This window comes from Mesoplodon bidens (genome assembly GCF_964165515.1).
Source record: "Mesoplodon bidens genome assembly, chromosome: 5".
NCBI lineage: Eukaryota > Metazoa > Chordata > Mammalia > Artiodactyla > Ziphiidae > Mesoplodon > Mesoplodon bidens.
In genome coordinates, this window is record NC_138161.1 from 49,413,715 (window position 1) to 49,434,652 (window position 20,938).

The 20,938-nt window shown below is 33.1% G+C and overlaps 1 protein-coding gene across 6 annotated transcripts in view; it reads right to left on the reverse strand.

Moving 5' to 3' along the window:
- Nucleotides 1–1,335: 1,335 nt before the first annotated feature.
- The window catches only part of SENP7 (SUMO specific peptidase 7), a 171,997-nt gene continuing 152,394 nt past the window's right edge, over nt 1,336–20,938 (reverse strand). For all 6 annotated transcript variants that reach the window (XM_081236002.1, XM_081236006.1, XM_081236003.1 and 3 more), the window contains 10 exons: nt 19,207–19,340; nt 17,685–17,801; nt 13,816–13,938; nt 9,691–9,783; nt 8,936–9,060; nt 7,895–7,947; nt 6,223–6,266; nt 6,060–6,128; nt 5,248–5,398; nt 1,336–3,155 (listed from right to left, as the gene is read on the reverse strand). In XM_081236002.1, coding sequence (XP_081092128.1) covers nt 3,018–3,155; nt 5,248–5,398; nt 6,060–6,128; nt 6,223–6,266; nt 7,895–7,947; nt 8,936–9,060; nt 9,691–9,783; nt 13,816–13,938; nt 17,685–17,801; nt 19,207–19,340 — 1,047 coding nt within the window. In that variant the 3' untranslated portion in view covers nt 1,336–3,017. The remainder of the gene's footprint in view (nt 3,156–5,247; nt 5,399–6,059; nt 6,129–6,222; nt 6,267–7,894; nt 7,948–8,935; nt 9,061–9,690; nt 9,784–13,815; nt 13,939–17,684; nt 17,802–19,206; nt 19,341–20,938) is intronic.

The following is a 20,938-nucleotide window of genomic DNA, read 5'->3' on the forward strand; positions in this document are numbered from 1 at the left end:
AAAAACCCTGTGGAAGCTATTATTTACTATCAAATAGCAATGAATTTATATCTTATGTACCTCTGGTGAAGTTCTCTGGAAAAAACAATGTTTTGTAAAGATCTAAAGGACATTTCTCTTCAGAATCCTAAACTAGCCCTGATCCTGATTTCTCCAGTTCCCAAAAGGGACGAACTCAGCTCTAAGAGAACAGACCACCTGGGTGGGTGCAAACCACACCAGCATACGAAAGCCTCATACACATAGAACCAAGTCTTTTAACAGCCCCTGGGCAAAGTTTGCAAATTTCCATAAGGACAAGGTTAGTTACAAGAGACTCTACAGAGGGAAGAAGGGGCCCAGGTTTTCCAAAAGAGTTTTAAAAAGTTCTGGTCAAGGAGGGCTTCGGGGTATGCATGTCTACTCACAGTTCTCCCAGTCCAGACAGTTCAACAATTAGAGGTCATTTTCACAATAAAAGATATATATATATATATATATATATATAGAATACAACTGACATTTCACATTCATTTTAGCTTAGTACATTTCCAAAGAAATAGTATTATTGAAAGAAAGAAAACACAAGATAATTTCCTATTAAGAAAGGGCTTAAGCTTGGTGTTAAGCTAAAAGTAATTAAAGCATAAATTAATAACTTTATATGGCTAAAAAGTAGGTGACAGTGGAAAGATGATAGAATGTAGATTGGAATCAAATGAGAAAGGGCTCTGTATGATAAGTCTAGACCTATTTTCTCCCTAACACACACACACACAAAAGCTGATTTTAAGAGGTATTAAACTTTTTCTTAAAAAAAAAAAAAGAGCTACCATTTTTTTATCCCAGGAGTTGTGAGAAACAGTATTATCTTCTCTAAGAAGGCTTTCCCTGTCTAGTGACAACCCTCTTACTACCTCTCTACCACCTCTCACTATCTCCTCCCTCTCTCTCTCTCTCCCTCTCCCTCTCTCTCTCTCTCTCTCTCTCTCTCTCTCTCTCTCTCACACACACACACACGAAGACTGAACACCCTCCTGTGCTCCCAAAAAACTCTATGATTGTTTCTAACAGGCATATTAAAACTGTTCATATGTCCATTTCTCCCATTAGACTATAAATGACTTAGGAATAAGAGCTGTCATTCCGTTTTTTCTACCTTGTACATTGCCTGCTAGTAGTAGATGCTCAACAATGTTCCCTGAACTACCAAAATTACCACGTCTGTTAAAACAGTTAGAAAAATTAATCTAAGCAACAATTATATGACATGCACTGAGTAACATACAATTTAAAATCTATTTCTAAGAATGGCTCACGTTTCTTAAGGAAAAAAATTACACCTCAATTTAATGAATTGGAAACATGTTTAATATAAAATGTTGATATTCTCAAAGCATTATTTCCATATGAATTTAGGAAAATGAATTTTAAACAATCTTCAAAACATGGTAAAGGATAGTGGTGTCTTTGAAAAACATACAAACAAAAAAGTTAAGAAGTCACAAGGAGATGTATTAGATACTTGCTTTCCCAAAATTAGATATACAAAATAATTGTCATCTAAAAAATCCCCTCCCCCCACACAGAAATTGGGAATGAAACATGTAATTATAACCATCTTTATAGGAAATCTCCAAAGGACAAATATCTTTAACAATATAAAGATGATGACAAGATTAATAGAAACTTAAGGACACTAAGGCTTAACTGACAACCTCAATTCACAAGATTTTGAAATAAAATGTTCCGACTTTTAGCTTCATCTTAAATTGCCTTTGCTTCACTGCTTTATATACAGTAACAATGTAAATCTAAGAGATGCTTAAAACAGAAGATTAAAAAACATTTTTCTTATCTGAGAAAATACAATATAATCATCCCCTCAAAATATTCCTGATAACATTAGAAAGTTATGAAGTGTTTAATCATATGTAATACCACCATCATCACATTAATTCAGAACTGCTACCTGAACATTTAATAAAAACTTATGCTCCATGGGGATCACAGGTCCTGAAAAATTACAACTGAAAAATACAAAAGCAATGAGAGCAATCTGGCTTTTGCAGATGAATACTGGGTAAACAGCTATAAAATTATGTATTTAGTCCTAACAATTAATATAGAAGACTTTGAGGATATTTTTTTAATTAAAGTTATGAAGTCACTAATTTTATCCTCTATACTTACAGAAACTGTGTACATATATTCTGGGATGTCAAAATAGGATAGAAGTCAATATTTATATAGCTATACCTCAAATAAACTAAGTTGAGCTACATATACAATTTTTAAAAACCTATTTTGGATAGCTAAATTTTTCTTCCAAATTTCACTCTGAATGAATGAACTAAATTCTCAGATCCCCACACATGACATCAAAAGAAATGGAAAACAAACAACAATTAGAATAGAGTAATGGTTCCACTTAGCAACTGAGAAAAATAAGCTGCGCATTGAAAGAGTGAATTTTTATCACCTTCCTAACATTATGTCTTCTCTCACACTATACAGAAGGGATGCCGTAAATGGCATTTTCTGAAGCCTTGAAACTAAATTCTTTAAAAAAAAAATACACAGTATTCATATTGCATGCTTGAGCTGCAAAGAACAGAATTACAATATAATGTGACTTGTCAACGAATTTGACAAGCGCTGGGGCTGGCACCAGGGAGGACCTAACTCCCTTCAACTCCCAGTTATGTGGAAGTACAGATCACATCGTTTTATTATCTATAAAAACATTCCCACATTACATATGCTATTGCATAATCCAAGCATATTTAATCAGAAAAATATCAAATATTTATGAAATTTTAATTTCTATCTAATGACTTTATCTATATCACCCCCATTTCCACTCCATCTATGAGATCCTAACAATTCTATTATATCTTATATATTTTAAATAATGTACAGTGACTTATAAAACTACTGCAAGTTATTTGCTTCTCTGTGAGCTGGCTAACACAAATGCTGATAAGCAGCTTTCCGGTAATCGTATAGAACATCTGTGTCATGTTTGTACAGATTAACTAGCTACTGCTGCCCTTCTGTTGCTGTAAATGAAGTTTCAAAATGAGCTCTCGAATATCTTCCCGTTTGGTCTTTATTACATGACGAGGAAACCATTTCTCCAAATGAATTGGAAGTTCAAAGTTAACAATAGGATCCTAATGAGAGAAAAGACAGAGTGCAATCACTTTAGCAGTATAATTCAAATTTGTTTTAAGCTCAGTTTTGTAAGAAATGAGAAATTGCTAACTTTTTTAAATAACAGCTTTACTGAGACATATTTCACATAACATACAATTTGCCTAAAGTATTCAACTGAATGATTTTCAGTATATTCAGAGTTGTGCAATCATCACCACAATCAATTTTAGAACATTTTCATTAAACTGCTAACTTCTGAACATCAAAATTAAACACCATATGTTCTGCTACAATGCATGTTTAAGTGAATTAGTGCAAAGAGAATTAGTAAACAGAGAATGATTCAGTACAATGCATAAGTCAGGCTGGTTTGAACACAATCTTTTCCAACATGTTAATATTTTGAAACTATTAAAACGAAGAGGAAGCCTTAGCAGTAAATGAAGAAACTCACATAAAAAATAGAAAATCCTGCAGAGGTACCTTCTTTTAGTCCACGAAATAGCCAATTTAGTGGCTTAAGGAACTGATATATTTTCCATTATGTTAAGCTTAATAAGGAAGTTGCAAGTTGCAACTGCAAAGACAATTCTGCCTGTGTTTAAAAAAATAAATGAGTAACTGCTGAATAAGACTACCCCTAGATCATGTTTATAAATTTGATGAAACTATTAGAAGCCAGATGTAAGAAGGACTTACATCTTAAAGAAGAAATTAAGAGTCCCAGAATATAAAGCTGAAATGAAGGACTAACTGTGATTCGAGGGGCAAATCTCAGTGGAGATTTAACTGTGTAAGTATTTTTATTAGAATTAAAATTGTTTTTCTCATGGCCTAGTTACAAAGTTCCACAGGTTTTGAATGGTCAACCTGAAACCTATTTTCTTCAATCCACACTCTGTTATATTAGTGCACAAATTTGTGAAACACAAGATTTAGTGTTCTGAGGTTTTCCCCCCAGCAATCTTAAGTGGTGCTACCACCTATATTAGAAGTATGTTCTACTGAGGCTACATAATTATATAACAGACTGAATTACATAACAGACTCAGACTATGTTATGTAATAAGGCACTTTGGATATCTAAAAACAAAATCAAATCTCTTTGAAAAGAGTATTAGAAGGCCAGAACTGTCACCCTATAATGAAGTTCCAGTCTAGAATAAAAAAGGGAAAAAAAACAGCATAACATGGTTAGTGGTTTCCATAATGTGTACCATGTTCTACTGTATATTATCAATCCTCCCCAATTATACCAAAAGTTATAACTGCATACTATAACCCTCATGCTTTGAAAGTACCTTTAAGGATTCTCCAAACAAGCTTCTGGTCAAAAATACCTTTTGCTATACCCATCTTCATAAATAATACTGGTTATGACTGAAGTAATGAGCTAACAGTTCAAAAAGCAGAGTGATCCCTTGTTATTTAAAATTTCTTTTTAACGTTGCTACAGTTCCTATAGAGTCTCTGATGAGCTAGAAAATAATACCCATACTTCTCATTGTACTTATGTAGCTTATGGTTTTCTGAGCTTCTTCAATACACAAGTCTTTTAGTTTTGAAAATTTTTCTTCAAATTTGTGTCTGCCTTATTCTCTCTCTCCACCCCTAATCCTTCTGCAACTCCAATTACATGTAAATTAGACTTTGTAACTGTATCATACTTGTCTCTTATGCTCTGTTCTCTTCTTTACATTCTTTTTCCTCTCTGAGCTACAGTGGGATACTTTCTATTGTCCTTTTTTAAAGTTCCCTTATCTGTCTTCTGCTTTATTCAGTCTGCTATCAAACCCATACAGTAAGTTCTTAATTTCAGATATATCATTATGCATTTTCAGTTCTAGAATGTCCACTTGACTTTTTTTTTAGCGGATTCCATTTTCATCCATTTTGTTTATCTTTGACTATTTTCTCCAACATATTAATCAAATCATTTTAAAGTTCTTATCTTCTAACTCCAATATCTGGGTTATATATGGTTCTATGCCTTTTTTTTTCTTATTTCTTGATTACCTCTAACATTTTCCTGCTTCTTTGCTTGCCCAGTAATTTGTGATTATATGCTGGTAATTGTGAATTAAAAAATGTATTTATGTCTTTACATACCTTAAAGAAGCTTTCCACATATTGCAGTAAATATACTCCACAATCACTGCTATTATCTTGTTTAGGAACTTTAGGGCATAGGTCCACCATGTTTGTTTTGCTGAATTCACGATGAGTTTTTCGTTTAACTTCCCACTCTACCTCTAAATACCTTAAACCATCAAAAAGTAGAGTGACTCGAGTAGAAATTTCTTTACTATTATGCAACACTTTCACAAAAATGGAAAAACATTTGCTGCCAAATATATTGCCTCCAGCCACATTTCAAAAGACTTTAAACCTTAACAGCACAAATTATAATATGAGGCTTCAAAAGTGCTACTTTAAATAAAATCATCTGAGTTTCAAACTAAAAGCCAGACTTTTTTTCAACAACTCAACTTTCACAACTCATATACATAAGTTACTTATATTACAAAGTAAACTAAACAAATTATTTTTAAACTTTAGATACTAGTTTTTTCCAGATCCTGTAGGAAATTTAAAAATTACAAATACACATGTACACACAAAATAAGAATGTGAAAGAATTCTTATTTTTTTCTAAAGTGTTAACTTTTGACAACCACTAATATTTGCAATGCTCCTTTGTAAAATTATGTCTTTTGCTCAATTGTGAATACAAATTCCACATTTGCTTTTGATATAATCCTTGAGAAATATTTTACACATAATGGGGATATTTGTTATTAATTAGATTTACAGGCCTCATCTCAATAAATAATAAAATATAATTCCTGATATAATCTTTTCAGTAATTCTTAAGGCAACTTAAAAATTATTGAGGTTTTAGTAAAATTGTCATTACTTACTCTCGTAAATTCTGAACTGTGTTTTGTATAGAAGCAGCTTTCAAGGAGTCTAGTATGAGAATGCATGGCCTATGAAAATCACAGGAAGAAATCAAGATGTATATATTCATATATGAAGTAAACCTATGTATCTGAAAAGGCTATTATTATAGCATGTACATACCTTTTACACATTTTCTTTGGTACTGACATATTCATCTCAGGACTCTGAAATAACATGAATTTTTACAACTTTGCAATTAAAGCTAGTGTGAATAAATTAATATTCAGTTACTCTTTAAAATGTTTCAAACAGGGACTTCCCCGGTGGCACAGTGGCTAAGACTCTGTGTTCCCAATGCAGGGGGCCTGGATTCGATCCCTGGTCAGGGAACTAGATCCCACATGCATGCCGCAACTAAGAGTTTGCATGCCACAACTAAGGAGCCCGTGTGCCGCAACTAAGGAGCCAGCAAGCCACAACTAAGGAGCCCTCAAACCACAACTAAGGAGCCCTCAATCCACAACTAAGGAGCCCATCTGCCACAACTAAGGAGCCCACAAGCCACAACTAAGACCAAATAAATAAATTTAAAAAAAAAGAAATAGAAAATGTTTCAAATAACTTTAAAATTAAAATTTCAAATAAGAGTTCTTTTCATCATCTAAAGTGAGCCAACTTCATTTTTTTTTAATTTATAGATTTCTTTTCTTATACTGGTGAAACAGTAGTTTATGCACTCTTACATGTGACCTCAAGAAGTTATGGAGCTTTAACATGGCCTAAAAAACAACCTGGAATTTGAATTACTTCTATTCAGAGTTGTCATCTTAAGCAAAGATAAAGAAGTTAACTGAACCTGTCCTTATACACATTCTCTTAAGTCAGTATATGATATCAATAGAGACAGACTTCTTCCCTTTGAAGCACAAGAAGCAGATTATTAATGTATACTAAGGGATAAGAGATGGGGTATTTTGTTATTTTTGTTGATAATTTAAGAATCAATAGATCAAACTTCCTTTAATATGCAGAACTTCTCAGCACCTTTATTATTCTAATATAACAGTGAATCTCTAAGAGAGGAATAGGACACAGGCTTTACCCAACTTAACTGACCTTAGAATCCTTTTTATCATAAACTGCATCTTAGAACAAGTATTCCATGGAACCCAATTTGGGAAACCTGGCTCTAGAGGCAAGAAGGAGCTCCCCTATTCTGCGGCTGTGACATAAGAAAAGGAAACCTCCTTCTTTCTGCCCACCCTGTACCAGTGACAGTAAAGACACAGGCCTATGCCAGGGAGGCTGCTGCTGTCTGTATGTATTAAAAAATAATTAGGTGGCTACCTTAATCAATTAAGATACCAAATCTAGACCATGAATATCAGTTTAGAGGTCCATTTAAAGAAAAGTTAACCATAACTATCTTAGCCTCAGGAGTCATATGGATTGACCATGAGTCTACTTTGAATGATTTTTACCAACAATTTATAATAATAGAAAGTGGAATATAAAATATAGGTAGTTAATTACTCTGAGTGCAAAAACTGATGACATAATGAAGAATAAAAGTACATTTTTCCATAGAAATTGAAAAAGTAGTCGACCAAGATGATCAGATAAACTATAAACAAACCTAGGGAGTTAAAGTAAGCTAAACAGATGCAAAAAGAATAATTTCTCTTGTTTTCTTTTCTACCCCAACGAAATACTCCAAAGAATCATAAAACAGCATAATTTAATTATGGTATACCAATATCCATCATAGCCCACCTAGCTATGCCCTATTTTCCAGATAAAATTGTTATATTCATGAGTTTTCCTTCTTTCACATTTATAAAAACACACTTACTTGAGAATCTTCTATACCCAAGGATAGTGCTGAAGAAGTATGCAGATCATTATCTAGTTAGAAATAACAAAACAGTTATGTGTGTTTATTTTATGTCTAATACAAAGTATTTAGATAAGTTTAAATTGTAATTTGTATGCATAGTAGTAATTAAAAGGAAAAAATACCTGGGAACTATTTTTTTTTTATGGTTAATGTTACAAAAAAATTCAATCGATGGATAAAACTGACAATGCTTAATTGGCTGTCATCACACAATACATACACCCCAGAGCCAGAACCTGAAATACCAGTTAGCTGGGGCCAGTTTCCTGTAAAAAGACAATCTTCATAGATTGCTTACTTATCAAAATCTCTGCTGTTTTAATGTGGAGGAGGGTTAATTTGCCTAGTAATAATTCTTCTAACAAATGATCATAGAGTGTTGCATAAATACACTTTTGCAGCATAGGAGGGTTAGACAAAATAGAAAGTAATCAGTTGCTTTATCAGTCTTTCTTTTTCCCCCACAAGAGATAGGTTTTGGCCAGTATTAATGGTAATGGCTATTATTAATTCTGCTTGCTGCTTAGGCTACAGCTATAAAATACAACTTGATTTTTTTTTCTCAAAGAAAGTAGGCTTATTTGCTTACTTAAGATTTGGGCTGTAACATAAGAAAAATCATGGAAGAATTATAAGAGACCCGATATTACCTAGCCAAATTACTAGTGTCAACAGGAATTGTGTTAATTTATATTAAGAAAAAGAAAAAAGGGGAGATTTCAAGCTATGCCTGAAGATTCATGGCATGAATTCTTAGAAAGATTATTTTATAAAAACTGCTATGATAAAACTTGATATAACAGTAAAACCTGACAATTACATTTTGTTTATGCATGAGTCTTGGGTATCGTATCTATCATGAAAATTTCAGACATTTCTTCTAATAAACTAAATAATAAGAAATAATTATACTATCCTTTAACTTCATATTGTTCTCTATAATCATTTTACTGTTGCCAACATTATTAAAAACACCATCGACATTAAGTTTATCACCTATTGTTTTGTTGTCATGTTGGGATTGCTGAGCCTGGGAGTGCTGGGATATAGTTTGTGGAAAATCTTCATACACAGCTTCTTCTAACCATGGAAAACAAATGACTGCAAGATACCAGTGAGACCTGTTGAAAAGAAATATAATCTTAATAACACAAAATCTAAACAATGTAGAAGAATACGTTCTAGAACTATAGCTGAGAAGGTGGGTAAAACAAACATCAATTTTGAAGAAGTCCACTGTAGTATCTGAACACGCATTCCAAAACTAATTTAAAAAGCACTAAGACTTCTTAGGGTAAAATCTGAGTAAGTCAAACTTATTTACTTTTATATAATTAGTGTTTCCTGTTGAGAATCTGCTTTAATAAACAAACAAAGAGACTTATAGCATCACCTTGTTTCTGTTAGTGCTTAAAGAGCTTGTTCTCTTAAATATTTGAAAATTTATCCTAAAAGCTTTTGATTTTTTTGTTTAGAAAATCTTTTCTTGAGTCCCACCTCAAAATAAGCTGAATGTCTAAGCCATTATAGTCTTGTGGGCGTTTGTCATTTTTTCTTCCCACTATTTACAGTATAAGTACTGTCAAACCAAAATCCAAGATAAACTCATTATTTTAGCTACTTCTTTAGAAAAAAATTAAAAATAATACCTGGATTTATCTACCCATACTTTTTACTGATTATTAATCTAAAAATGCACAAAGTATTTTTCTGCACTCTCTGATTTTTTTTTAATAATCTGAAATACTCACGACTCATTTACAGGCACAAAGATGTAATCTTTATTAAAGATGTTTATGTGACGAGTCCATGTTCTTACTCTCTTATGTCTTCTCTGAGCCATTCTGGGAACAAAAAGATAGACATATTTGATAGATAAAAAATTAAAAATTTAAGATAAGGATTTCAGGGGTCTTTTTTATACACTGAAAAATGCTAGCTTTAGTTTATTTAACCATCTTCTTCAAGGTACATAATATTTAACAGACTAGAAAATTATCTCATGTTATTAACTCCTGGCTGTTTTTAAATATGATCACTATTTATAAACAATAAAGTTTATTGTTTAGATAAACAATAAAATGCTTTACAGATTCCAAAAGTGTCTCAGCAACTGAATATAAATAGCTATACCTATTTATTCTATTTAGTTCCACCTGGGCTGATATAAAATATTATCATTAAACCTTAACAGAATTGTCTAAATGTTATATCTGTGATAAGGGAGGTGTTAAAACTTAATGGAAGAGGAGGGATGAGGTATATAGTCTTAGATTTTTAAAGATGAAACTCATCTCCCTTTATTTCATTTATAAGAATATTATAGGACAATGAGTTAAGCATACCCACTATCCATCCTTTATTTCTTTGACAAATATTTATTAGGTTCCTAAGAACAAATAATGAAAATCACTCACACTGCCCTAAAAGGATTTACAAAATAATGAAGGCAGAAAAAAACTACAACAAATAATTAAAATATAAGTGTCATAAAGGATACAAAGGAATTATGGTGATGGCATCTAGGAAAAACATGAAGAAAGGGGTTGGGACACATGAATAAAAATTCCTTTTCTTTACCTCTTTAGGGAAGTTAAAGAAGGAAGATATCAAACCAAGTTTGGATGTCAAAAAGGATTCTAGGAAAGGGATAGCATTTCACAGTGGCATAAAGGAGATGGTGATATGTGACTTCTGGCTCAGTCCCACGAAGGACCTCTTTTTAGTCAGAAAATTAAACAAACCATTAAGTTCTTATACATTTACATACCAAGTAACACAAGAAACAGACGTCTTTGCCCTATCCTTGTCCAAGTGAATATCTAACCAAACTCACAGGAGTAGACATTGGGAGCAAGATGGGGCTAAAAGATGTGGTAGGAATTAGTCACTATGCAAAAGATTAACTTCATAAAATAATGAGTCATATGTTTACCACATTTTCTTATTTCAAAATGACCCAACCATTACAATGATTATAAATTATTATTTTTACCTAGTGCAGAGTCTCTTAATTTGTTTTCCATCTGAAAGATCTTAAGGATAGACACCTGGTTTTCTTTTGTCTTGTTATGTTGCTGTTTGACAGATTTCCTGATTCTGCTAACCTTATTTGATTGGGAATACATTAGATATTGGATGGGTCAAGGATGACAGGAGAGAATACAGGGGCCGCAATATAATCGCTTATTCTCTGTCCCTAACTGTATGGAAAATACTCAACTAATGTCTAACAGTTCTCTCCCCATTCAATAACATACATTATTATCTTTTATTTTGAGTTCCTAGTATGTTCTAAGAACTGATGAGCAAAATGCACCAGGCATAGAGTAGAAAATAAGACAGATGAAGTCCCTGACCTCATGGAGCTTGTATTTTATAGAATAAGAAACAGAAAATAAACAAACAAACAAAAAAATGATTAGAGATCATGTTGTAAAATAAATTAAAAAGTGCCAGAAGAAGAAATTTCTGTCAAAAAACGAAAGAGCTTAAGCATATTTGAAAACTGAAAGGAGGTAGGCTGAGCTGAAGTGTGGTAAATGAGGGGAGAGAATGCTGTGAGATGAATTTAGGGACATGGACAGAAGCAGATCTTGCAGGATCTCAGTAATGACTTTGTGAATCATTTAGTCTGCTATTTCCTAACACTAGTAGTTTGAGTTTCCTGTAGGATTTATTGGCCATAAATTATGTTTTGTATCCCTTGTCACTTTGCTTCTGGGTTCTTTTTTTTTTTTTTTTTTAACCGATGCAGGGATTCTTTGTGTGAATACTAATTGTATACATATCAGGCTAAGCATTAGTATGAGTACTTGTGTGTGTGTATATGTATGTATGTGTTCATATGTATATGTGTATGTGTGTATATAAATATATATTATGCATAAGATAAATATAAGATCTATCTTACACTGGAAGATGCCACTCATCTAACTCAGTTTTGTATTATGTTTATATATGATCATTCATACAACATCTAAATTTTTTCTAATTTTTTAATTTAAAAAAATTTTTTTAATACAGCAGAATCTACCTTTTCATTTCCTCAGTTTCTACATGGGTATGCCAAATGCATAATCTCCACACTGACTAGTAATCTTAAAACAAAATGTGGGATTAAGTGCATGGTGCCAACCATCTGTTTCTATACTCATAAAATAGAAGAGGAGGGCATCAGAAATGTTAAATATCAAATTTATTTAATAAATCTTCCCCTTCCATATATCCCTCTCCATTAACCCTGATTATCAGGAATATTTTCAGACTGTGATTTTCTCCTTAGTTGACCCTGGCAGGCCTTGTCTACCAACACAAACTCCAAATCCACAAAGACACTCAAAATTTAGATGACTAAACATCCCAGTTTGTCTAGGACAGCCCCAGTATACATGGGTTGCCCAGTATAGCTATTAATAGAGCCTCCTTTTATTCTCTCAAGTGTCCCAATTTAGGCCATAAATTATATAGTTGCAATACTAAAAATAACAGACAAAGCTTGAACTTTGAAACTGGAAAGCTATATCCAACTTCGGATAACTTATCTAACTTCTTTAAGCTTCAATTCATAACAATAATGGCATTATGTCATAAGACTATTGTAGAATCAAACAAAATAACTTTATGTTCACTGCCATGGCTCCAAGCAGGTACTCAATAAATGTTAATACTCTCTCTATTCCTATCCTCCTTCTCCAACAATACAACAAATTCAGACAGTTTACCCATTTAATCACCTTCTTACTTGCTTATTATTCCTATTATTTTAAAGGGATGAAACAGCTCTCACAGCCATTTTTTCAAAGGCAGTCCAGTACAACAAAAACATCTCTGGATTAGAGGTTAAAAGATAAAGATTTAAGTACCAACCAGTTCTGTCACTTACCAGAGTTCTGCCAATCTTTATTGGCCTGCTTCCTCATTTGAAAAATGCCTTACATACCTAAAAGCACTGTTATGGGAAGAAATAATGTACAAAAATGTACCTCGTAAAGTGGTAGACAAATGCTTACATTAACTTTTAAAAAATAAAAACTCTTAATTTTATCATGGGCCTACCATATAGATTATCACATGAATTGTTAGGGGCAGGGAGAGGGATGAAGTGGCTCCAGGCTCACAACTATCCAAGTTACTGCTAAGATACAAAAATTACTCCTTCCTCCTTTTTGCCTAGCCCCATCCACTGCTCTATAGGTTTTAGAATTAATAAAAAAAATACCTGGACAGAAATTCAGCTGAATTGTGGGAACATGGTATTTTTATAATGTTACATCAGTTTAATTAAATAGTAGTATGTTAGTGAGGGTCCAACCAGGAAAACATAAACCTCCCTATATATTTAAGACAGATAAAATGTAATGCAAATAATTGGCTACAGTGGTGATAGAAAAAGCACAATGCCACAAAAGGCAATCAGTGAGGCAACCAGAGCTTAGCATAGTAGGATAATGCTACACCCTTATGCTGAAGGGCAAAGTGAAGAAGTAGTACCTCCAAATGGAAGCTGGAGCTCTATCAGGTCTGTCCAGTGAAAGAAGGACCCACAGAGGAACTAGAACCACTACCAGAATAACTGCCCAAGGCAAAGAGGGTAAGAAAGAAACATCCTGACTTCTTCTTTCCTTGCCTCCCAACCTCCAATATCCCCCACAGAACATGCAATTGGAAATGCAACCTGTAAGAGTCAGCCTCCCTGTGATAGGGAACAGAACAGTGGAAGGGTAAGAAATGCCTCTCAGAGCAAACAGGCCCAGCACCTGCAAAAGTGGTAATACTGTTCACTCTAGGAAATACTGTAAGAAGTTATTTCGCTAAGTCCATCAAAATAGTATGTTTTCCTCTTTAAACTTAAGTACACTGAAAGACTGACTTACGAAAGATTTGGATTATCTTCTGTTAAATTATTTTCCTTTCTCGTCAAGCATTTGTAGAAAAAGCTACTAAAAATGTGACTTCGTTCAACAAGTTCATCTGACACCTTCTCCAATATAAGATACCTGCAAAGTAACAACACCACAAAAGTAAATTATTTTTAGATTTTATCCGGTCTTCCTCCAATTATCTGTGTTCAGAAAATCTTCATTTTTATGTTCTATTAGAGTCAAAGCAATCTTGCAGTTTGCTCTGATTTCAGCTTTTTTTTGTTCTTTAGTTACCTCACCTTCTATCAAGATCAATTAAAGCAGAAATTTTCCACATATTCATTTACTTAACAAATATTTCTCAAATTCCTAATATGTGCCAAGTACCATATTTATACTAGCGACATAAAATGAGAGGGGGCAAAAAAAGTTCCTGCCCCCGTAGAGCTTACAATCCAGAAGAGTGATGGTACAAGGAAATATTAATCAAATCGTCATGCAATCAAATACAAAATGGAAACCACGACGTTCCTAAATAAATCTAGAGAAATTTTAATAACTCTGAGACATGACTAATCTCTAAATCCTTAGTCCATTTCTTTACTAAAACAATTCTTCAACACAAGTTTATAATTCAATCACTTAGTGATTAAACCTCTCATAATTAGAGAACTCTACTATTAATAGTTTATAAAAGTTAATAGTTTATAAAGGTTCAAAATGATCTTGGAATTGCTTTTAAAAAAAAACATAAAAGACAAACACAACTTGAATTTTTTTTTAATGTGGTTATGTGGAGGGTATACTATGTGGAAGGCGACACAAAGAATGCTTTTGGTGTGCTGCAAGTGTTCTTTACCTTAATCTGAATGGCGATAACAGGGGTACACACATATGTGAATATTCATGAGCTATACACTTAAAATTTGTGTACTTTTCTATTTGAAAGTTATTCATCAATATTAAAAATAAATAGAAAGTAGTTTAAAAAATAAAGTAGAATCCCCTCTGAAAAGAAGTCAAAGAGTCAGAGATACAGGCAGTTCAGTGAAAAGGAAGTATAGAAAAATACTCTTAGAACTGAATTTGAAATAAAATTTTATTAGTTAATTCCAATAAAACATATCAAAATTAACATCAAAGATGATCCAATTCATCTCACAAAATATAAATTTGACACTATTTAGGAATACAAAAATAAGTAAGATATAAGATGCTCAACCTTTAGAAGGAAAATAATCATAATGCTACCCAATAACTTTAAAATAGGGCAAAATATTATATGAACCATAAAAGAGATACAAATAAGGTATTATGAGAGTTAATAATATCTGTTTAAAATCAGGAAAAGTTTTCAAGAAGATAACCCTTGTGAGAAACCTTGATAGAGGAATAAAATTTCAACAGGTTAAGATAAAAAGAATATTCCACGAAGCAAGAGTAACACAGAATTAAGGCAAAAGAGTGAATAAGGATGGGCTTTGTTTAGTAAACTGTTTATAATTCAGTTTTGCTGGACTATGTAATAGGTGCAGGGTTATAAGTAGATGGCAGAAAAGACAAATTAGTGTCATATTATCAAGACACTCAAATGCCTGACTGTGTTTGAACTCATTTTGACAGGTAGTGAGAAATTAATACAAGTTTCTAGTGAGAATTGCATTCATGGAGTAAAGAATAATAATGGTGGTAATAATATACTTAACAGATAGGAAAACAGAGACAAAGGATATAGGAGACTGTTTTAAAAGAATAACAATTTATATAAGATAAGTAGTACTAAAAAGATCATGATGACAGAAGAAAGAGAATAAATAAATTTGAGAGACCAAATCTACTACTCAGGCAACTGAGTATGTAGAGAAGGAAGGGAGGGTGAAGAGTCAATAATAATGAAAACTTTACTCCCAGCCAAGATGGAATAATAGGGATCAGATTTACACTAGTATTTGAAACAAGCAAAAAATCAGACAAAACACATGAAACAATAGTTTTTAAAACACTGGACATCAGGCAACAAAGAACAGTGACCCTTGAGAAATGGTGAGCTCCGTAACTGCCTCAGCTTACTGCCTTGATAAGTTTCCAGGCTGCAGCACAGAAAGGAATAACCCAGGTGGAATATGGCAGATTCCTTGAGTTGAGGAGATGCTGAGAGTCAGGAGAGACTAAGGCAGCGAGAGTTTGCAGGTCAGAATACTGCAAAAGAAAAAGCACTATAGACAGAGAACTCCAGACATCTGCAGAGAGTCCTCCTCAAGAATTTAGCAGAATATTGATCACTGCATGTACGTAAGGAAAATACCTAAGACTGGGGAAAGAACTATCTGAAAAAAGTAGAGGGAATGGTACCCAGCATTCACGCAGGTTGTGGGAATACTGCCTGCTGCTTACCAGCCAGGCTGGAAAACCTCATTATTCATGAAGCACAGAGTACAGTATTCAGAAGGGTCTTTCCTCAATAGTGGGGATTAATTTGTTGGTCTCGCTTAACAAATCTTAAAAAGCAAGATCTTTAAAAGCATCAAACTGTTTCCAAATAATCTGTCTCAAAACACAATTCAAGAATATTTATAGGAATATACCAGCACCCAGTAAAAAAATCACCAGACATGCAAAGAAGAAAAAAAAAAATAACACTCATAATGAAGAGAAAAATCAGTCAATTGAAACCAACCCAGAACTGACAAGGACGCTAGAATAAGTAGAAAAAGACATTAAAACAGTTGTTATATAATAATTATATTCCATATGTTCAAAAAGTTAGAGACATGAAAAATATAAAAAAGACCCAAACAGAACTTCTAGAGATTAAATCTACAATGTCCAAGATGAAGAGTAGATAATAACGTGAGATTTTTGAGCCTATCCTTAGTAGAATAAGGATAGCACTATCAGTAAAACGATAGGGCTGAATAATATGATAATAATAAATTGGTTTGGGAAGGATCAGTGAAATAATTAGGAGACATCTTGAAATGTTAGAAATGTAGGTATAGGGATAGAGTACAAAATGAGGGCTAGAGACAAATTACCACTGCATGAAAGTTTCTTTCTTACACATTCCTTCAGCTTGGGTATATAAAAAGTTGAAAACTATTTTTAATGGAATAGTAATATGGATTTTTAAAATGACAGTTAACTTTTACAGCGCTTAAAGACACAATAGAGAACTACAGAGTTGTTTCTTTCTGGTTCCCAAAGTGGTCTGTAATTATATAAGTACTTCCTTCACTATAATAATACTATAGTCCAAGAAGTATTAATCAGGGACTTCCCTGGTGGCGCAGTGGTTAAGAATCTGCCTGCCAATGCAAGGGATGTGGGTTCGAGCCCTGGTCCGGGAAGATCCCACATGCCATGGAGCAACTAAGACCATGCGCCACAACTACTGAGCCTGTGTTCTAGAGCCTGTGAGCCACAACTCCTGAGCCTGCATGCCACAACTACTGAAGCCAATGCGCCTAGACCCCATGCTCTGCAACAAGAGAAGCCACCGCAATGAGAAGCCCGCACACTGCAACGAAGAGTAGCCTCTGCTCACCGCAACTAGAGAAAGCCCACGCACAACAACGAAGACCCAACACAGCCAAAAATAAATAAATAAAATCTAAAAGGAAGTATCAATCAATAGCAAGCAAAAACAAAAACAAACAAAACAAAACAACAGTAACTCTTCTGAAGTATATAGTATCTATGGGAAGTAAGGAATGAAACTGAATTAGTCAACACCAGAAAACTTTGGTAGACAAAAATTTTCAAATCTGAAATTTTGGCAGGTTATTTTTAGCTAGAGTTAAAATACTTCAGAGATAAAGATATTTAATATTCACATCAAAACCTGTAAAACAAATGACAAGATCATTTATCATTGTACTTACTTAAGGTAGAAATCAATGATTACATCATTAAGAAACTCTCCTTCTTCTAAGCACTCCAGATCTTCATTAGTTACTCCTAAGCCCCCTTTAGTAGGTGGTGGAGGATATACAATCAACCTTAAAAAGTAAAAATAAAATTAAAATATACAAATATTGAAAACTCTAGTGTCAAAGGGATTTGTTATATAGGACAATAACAGGGCAGTAGTATTCAATAACTAAAATGTGTAGGGTAAAAAATATTTGACATGATACAAGCAATTATATTTTCCTTCCTTTGTTTTCACAAGCTACTAATAGTACTCTCATTGAGTATCTTTTCATTTCCAATCCTTCCCATGTGGGCTAGTCTCAGTATTTGTCTAATCAATAGGTTATCTCACAGTCAATTACAATACAGTTGAGGATGTCTCTCTTCTGTACAATTTTTAACTTTCAACAAACTGAAGTAATAAACCATAGAAGATTCTCCTACACTCCAGTTTCCAATGCTAAGTTTGAATCCCCAAGACTAAAAGAGTCAACAGTCAAAAACAATGCTCTCCTACTGGTGGCTAGTCTACACCAGCAGGTGGACAATGAAGAATTACCATGGGAGCTTAGGAGGCAACTTTCTCATAAAAAAGTGCTTATGATGCATAAGTTAAAGAGAACATAAAGGATATAAATAGAGCACAAACAGAAAGAAATGGAAAACAAAATGACAACTAATTGGCATTATTCTTTTGGCATCCTCTCTTAAAGCTCAGAGATAAGAGCAGTGTGAGTTCTGACTATAATCTTGGAACAGACAGGGTGGTACTCATTGCACAAATATAGTCAATAATAAAGGTATAATATGTACTTGTTGAACTAGAAAGATTCAAGAAGATAAGAATCATCTGCAGTTGATTTAATCTTGGTAACCATGGCACCTAAATCAAATAACACAGGAAAATTTTAAGTGCTAAAACGAAAGTTACTATTTTATTGGCTATTTCCCTATCCTGTGCTTTCCTTATTTTTTTTTTTTTTTAACAGAGAAAAGGTATCTTGTAGAGGAACAGAAATCACTCTCAAGTGCACAAACTCCCTTATGCTGCCTTACCACCATGAGAAGACATATAAAAGACGAAATATGAACAAAGAAGTAACTTCTGAAAGGGAAGTTCTGATAAAGTACCCTAAATTGAGGCACACATTAATAAGCAATTTCACTTTTCCTATTATATATTCAGATACGGAATATATAATCTTAAAAACCATACACTTCTATTCAAATATTTTCAATAAATGCTTTAATCTTATCACATTTGACATCTTGGCTACCATTTCTGTCTTATTAACATAAAACTAAATGAAATGGTATTGATAGTTTTCTTAATAATTTTTTTAACTTTTTAATAATTATTTCTATTATTAACTGTCAGCAAGAAAGTAAAACTCAAAACATTTAAAAAGGAAAAGTACTTAAAATCAGCAATGTGAATGAAAACTACTAATTTGCCCACCTATTACAAACGGGATATGACACAGTACATACTTCTGAACAGGTCCAGTGTGCCTGACTTCTCGCCATTCTTCATCTGGATTCGATGTAATAGAAAGTGAGTAGCAACCACTACTTTGCTTCTGCAGTAAGGTGTAAGTAGGCTTGGCTGTATCTGTATTTGAGGGCTAACAGAAAATGGCAAAGAAAAAGGTCTTATATGTGCATAAACACATATTAACTCTCAAAAGGACAAAGTCAAAAGTTAGACTGGTAAGAGAAAATGTGACTAAAAGAAATATTGATACATACCAATGAGTTATATATATACTCTTAGAATTTCTATAAAGATATAACTAAATACAAAATAATACTTTGGATCAAAAGATACTATACAATGATCAAAGTTTAACCTGAAGTGTTACTTACAGGTCTGGCTTTATAATTAACTTAGGAATCTGAAAACAGTGTTCATTTTGTTCAAAATGAACAAAAGAGGTGATAAATAGTAGGAAAAAATTTAAACGAGAGACTGAGAAGAGTTTATAAGAACATAAATTGGTATTTTATTATTAAATGGAAAACTATGATACAAATTTGTATATACATTGTAATTACCAGGCAAAAATTTTACAACATTATGCAAAAGACAGTGGTGCAGTCTTACATCTTGACTTCCACTAATGTGGCTTTCTACAGACCTTTAAAAAAACAGATTAGCCCCAGACCAAACCCACATGAGTGTGTGTGTGTGCATGTGTGCACATGCCCATGTCACAGCAAACTTAATAAACGCTTTTCTTTCTAGAGGTATTTGGCAGAGATACACAAGCCACATGTATATTAGCAACCTCCTATAAAAATAAACACAGCATTTTAAAATTTACCATTAATTGTTTCAAGATACTTTTAGACTTACATTGATAAAAGAACTGCAAAAAACAAAGAAGCCTCTAACAGATCCCCCTAATATTAACATCTTTTTAAACCACAGTACAATTATTAAAACTAAGAAATTAATGTTGGTATGATACTATAAACTAAACTACAAACTCTATTCTGATTTTACTAGTTTTTCTGCTAACAAATTTCTTTTGTTTCAGGATCCTACAATGCCTCAATCTTTCCTTGTCTTTCATGACCTTGATATTTTTTAAGACTGTTGACCAGTTACTTTGTAACTGGGTTTGTCTGATTTTTCTCACAATTAGACTGAGGTTATACAATATTGAGAAGGAACAACACAGAAATGATGTACTCTTCTCCGTGCATGATGTGACAGGTACATTAGGTCAATATATCTTATTACTGGTAACGTTAACTTCGATCACTTGGGTTAAGGTGATGTCTGCAACGTTTCTCCACTGTAAAGTTACTGCAGTGGAGAAAAAAAAGTGACTTCTTTTTTGTAATTAATTAATATTTGGGGTGAGAGATTGATATTGTGCACATATCCTGTTTTACCTTAAGTTTTCATCCATTAAATTTAGCATCCCTCCGTGGACCTTACCTGCAACAATCATAACTATGATTTTTCTAGAGGTGGTTTTATATTTCTCTTGTTCCTTTTACATTTATTAATTGCAACACTTTTCTAAGAAAGAATTGTCCCTTACCCACCTTTTATTATGTTTTCATTCATCCATTCAGTTATTTATTTGTATCAATATAGATTAATTGGTATCATATCTTATTTTTTCATAATAATCACAGGCTATCATTACTGATTTTGTTGATCTAACTGTTCTAGCTTTGGCACTGGGAGTTCCTTTAGGTTGGTTCCTGT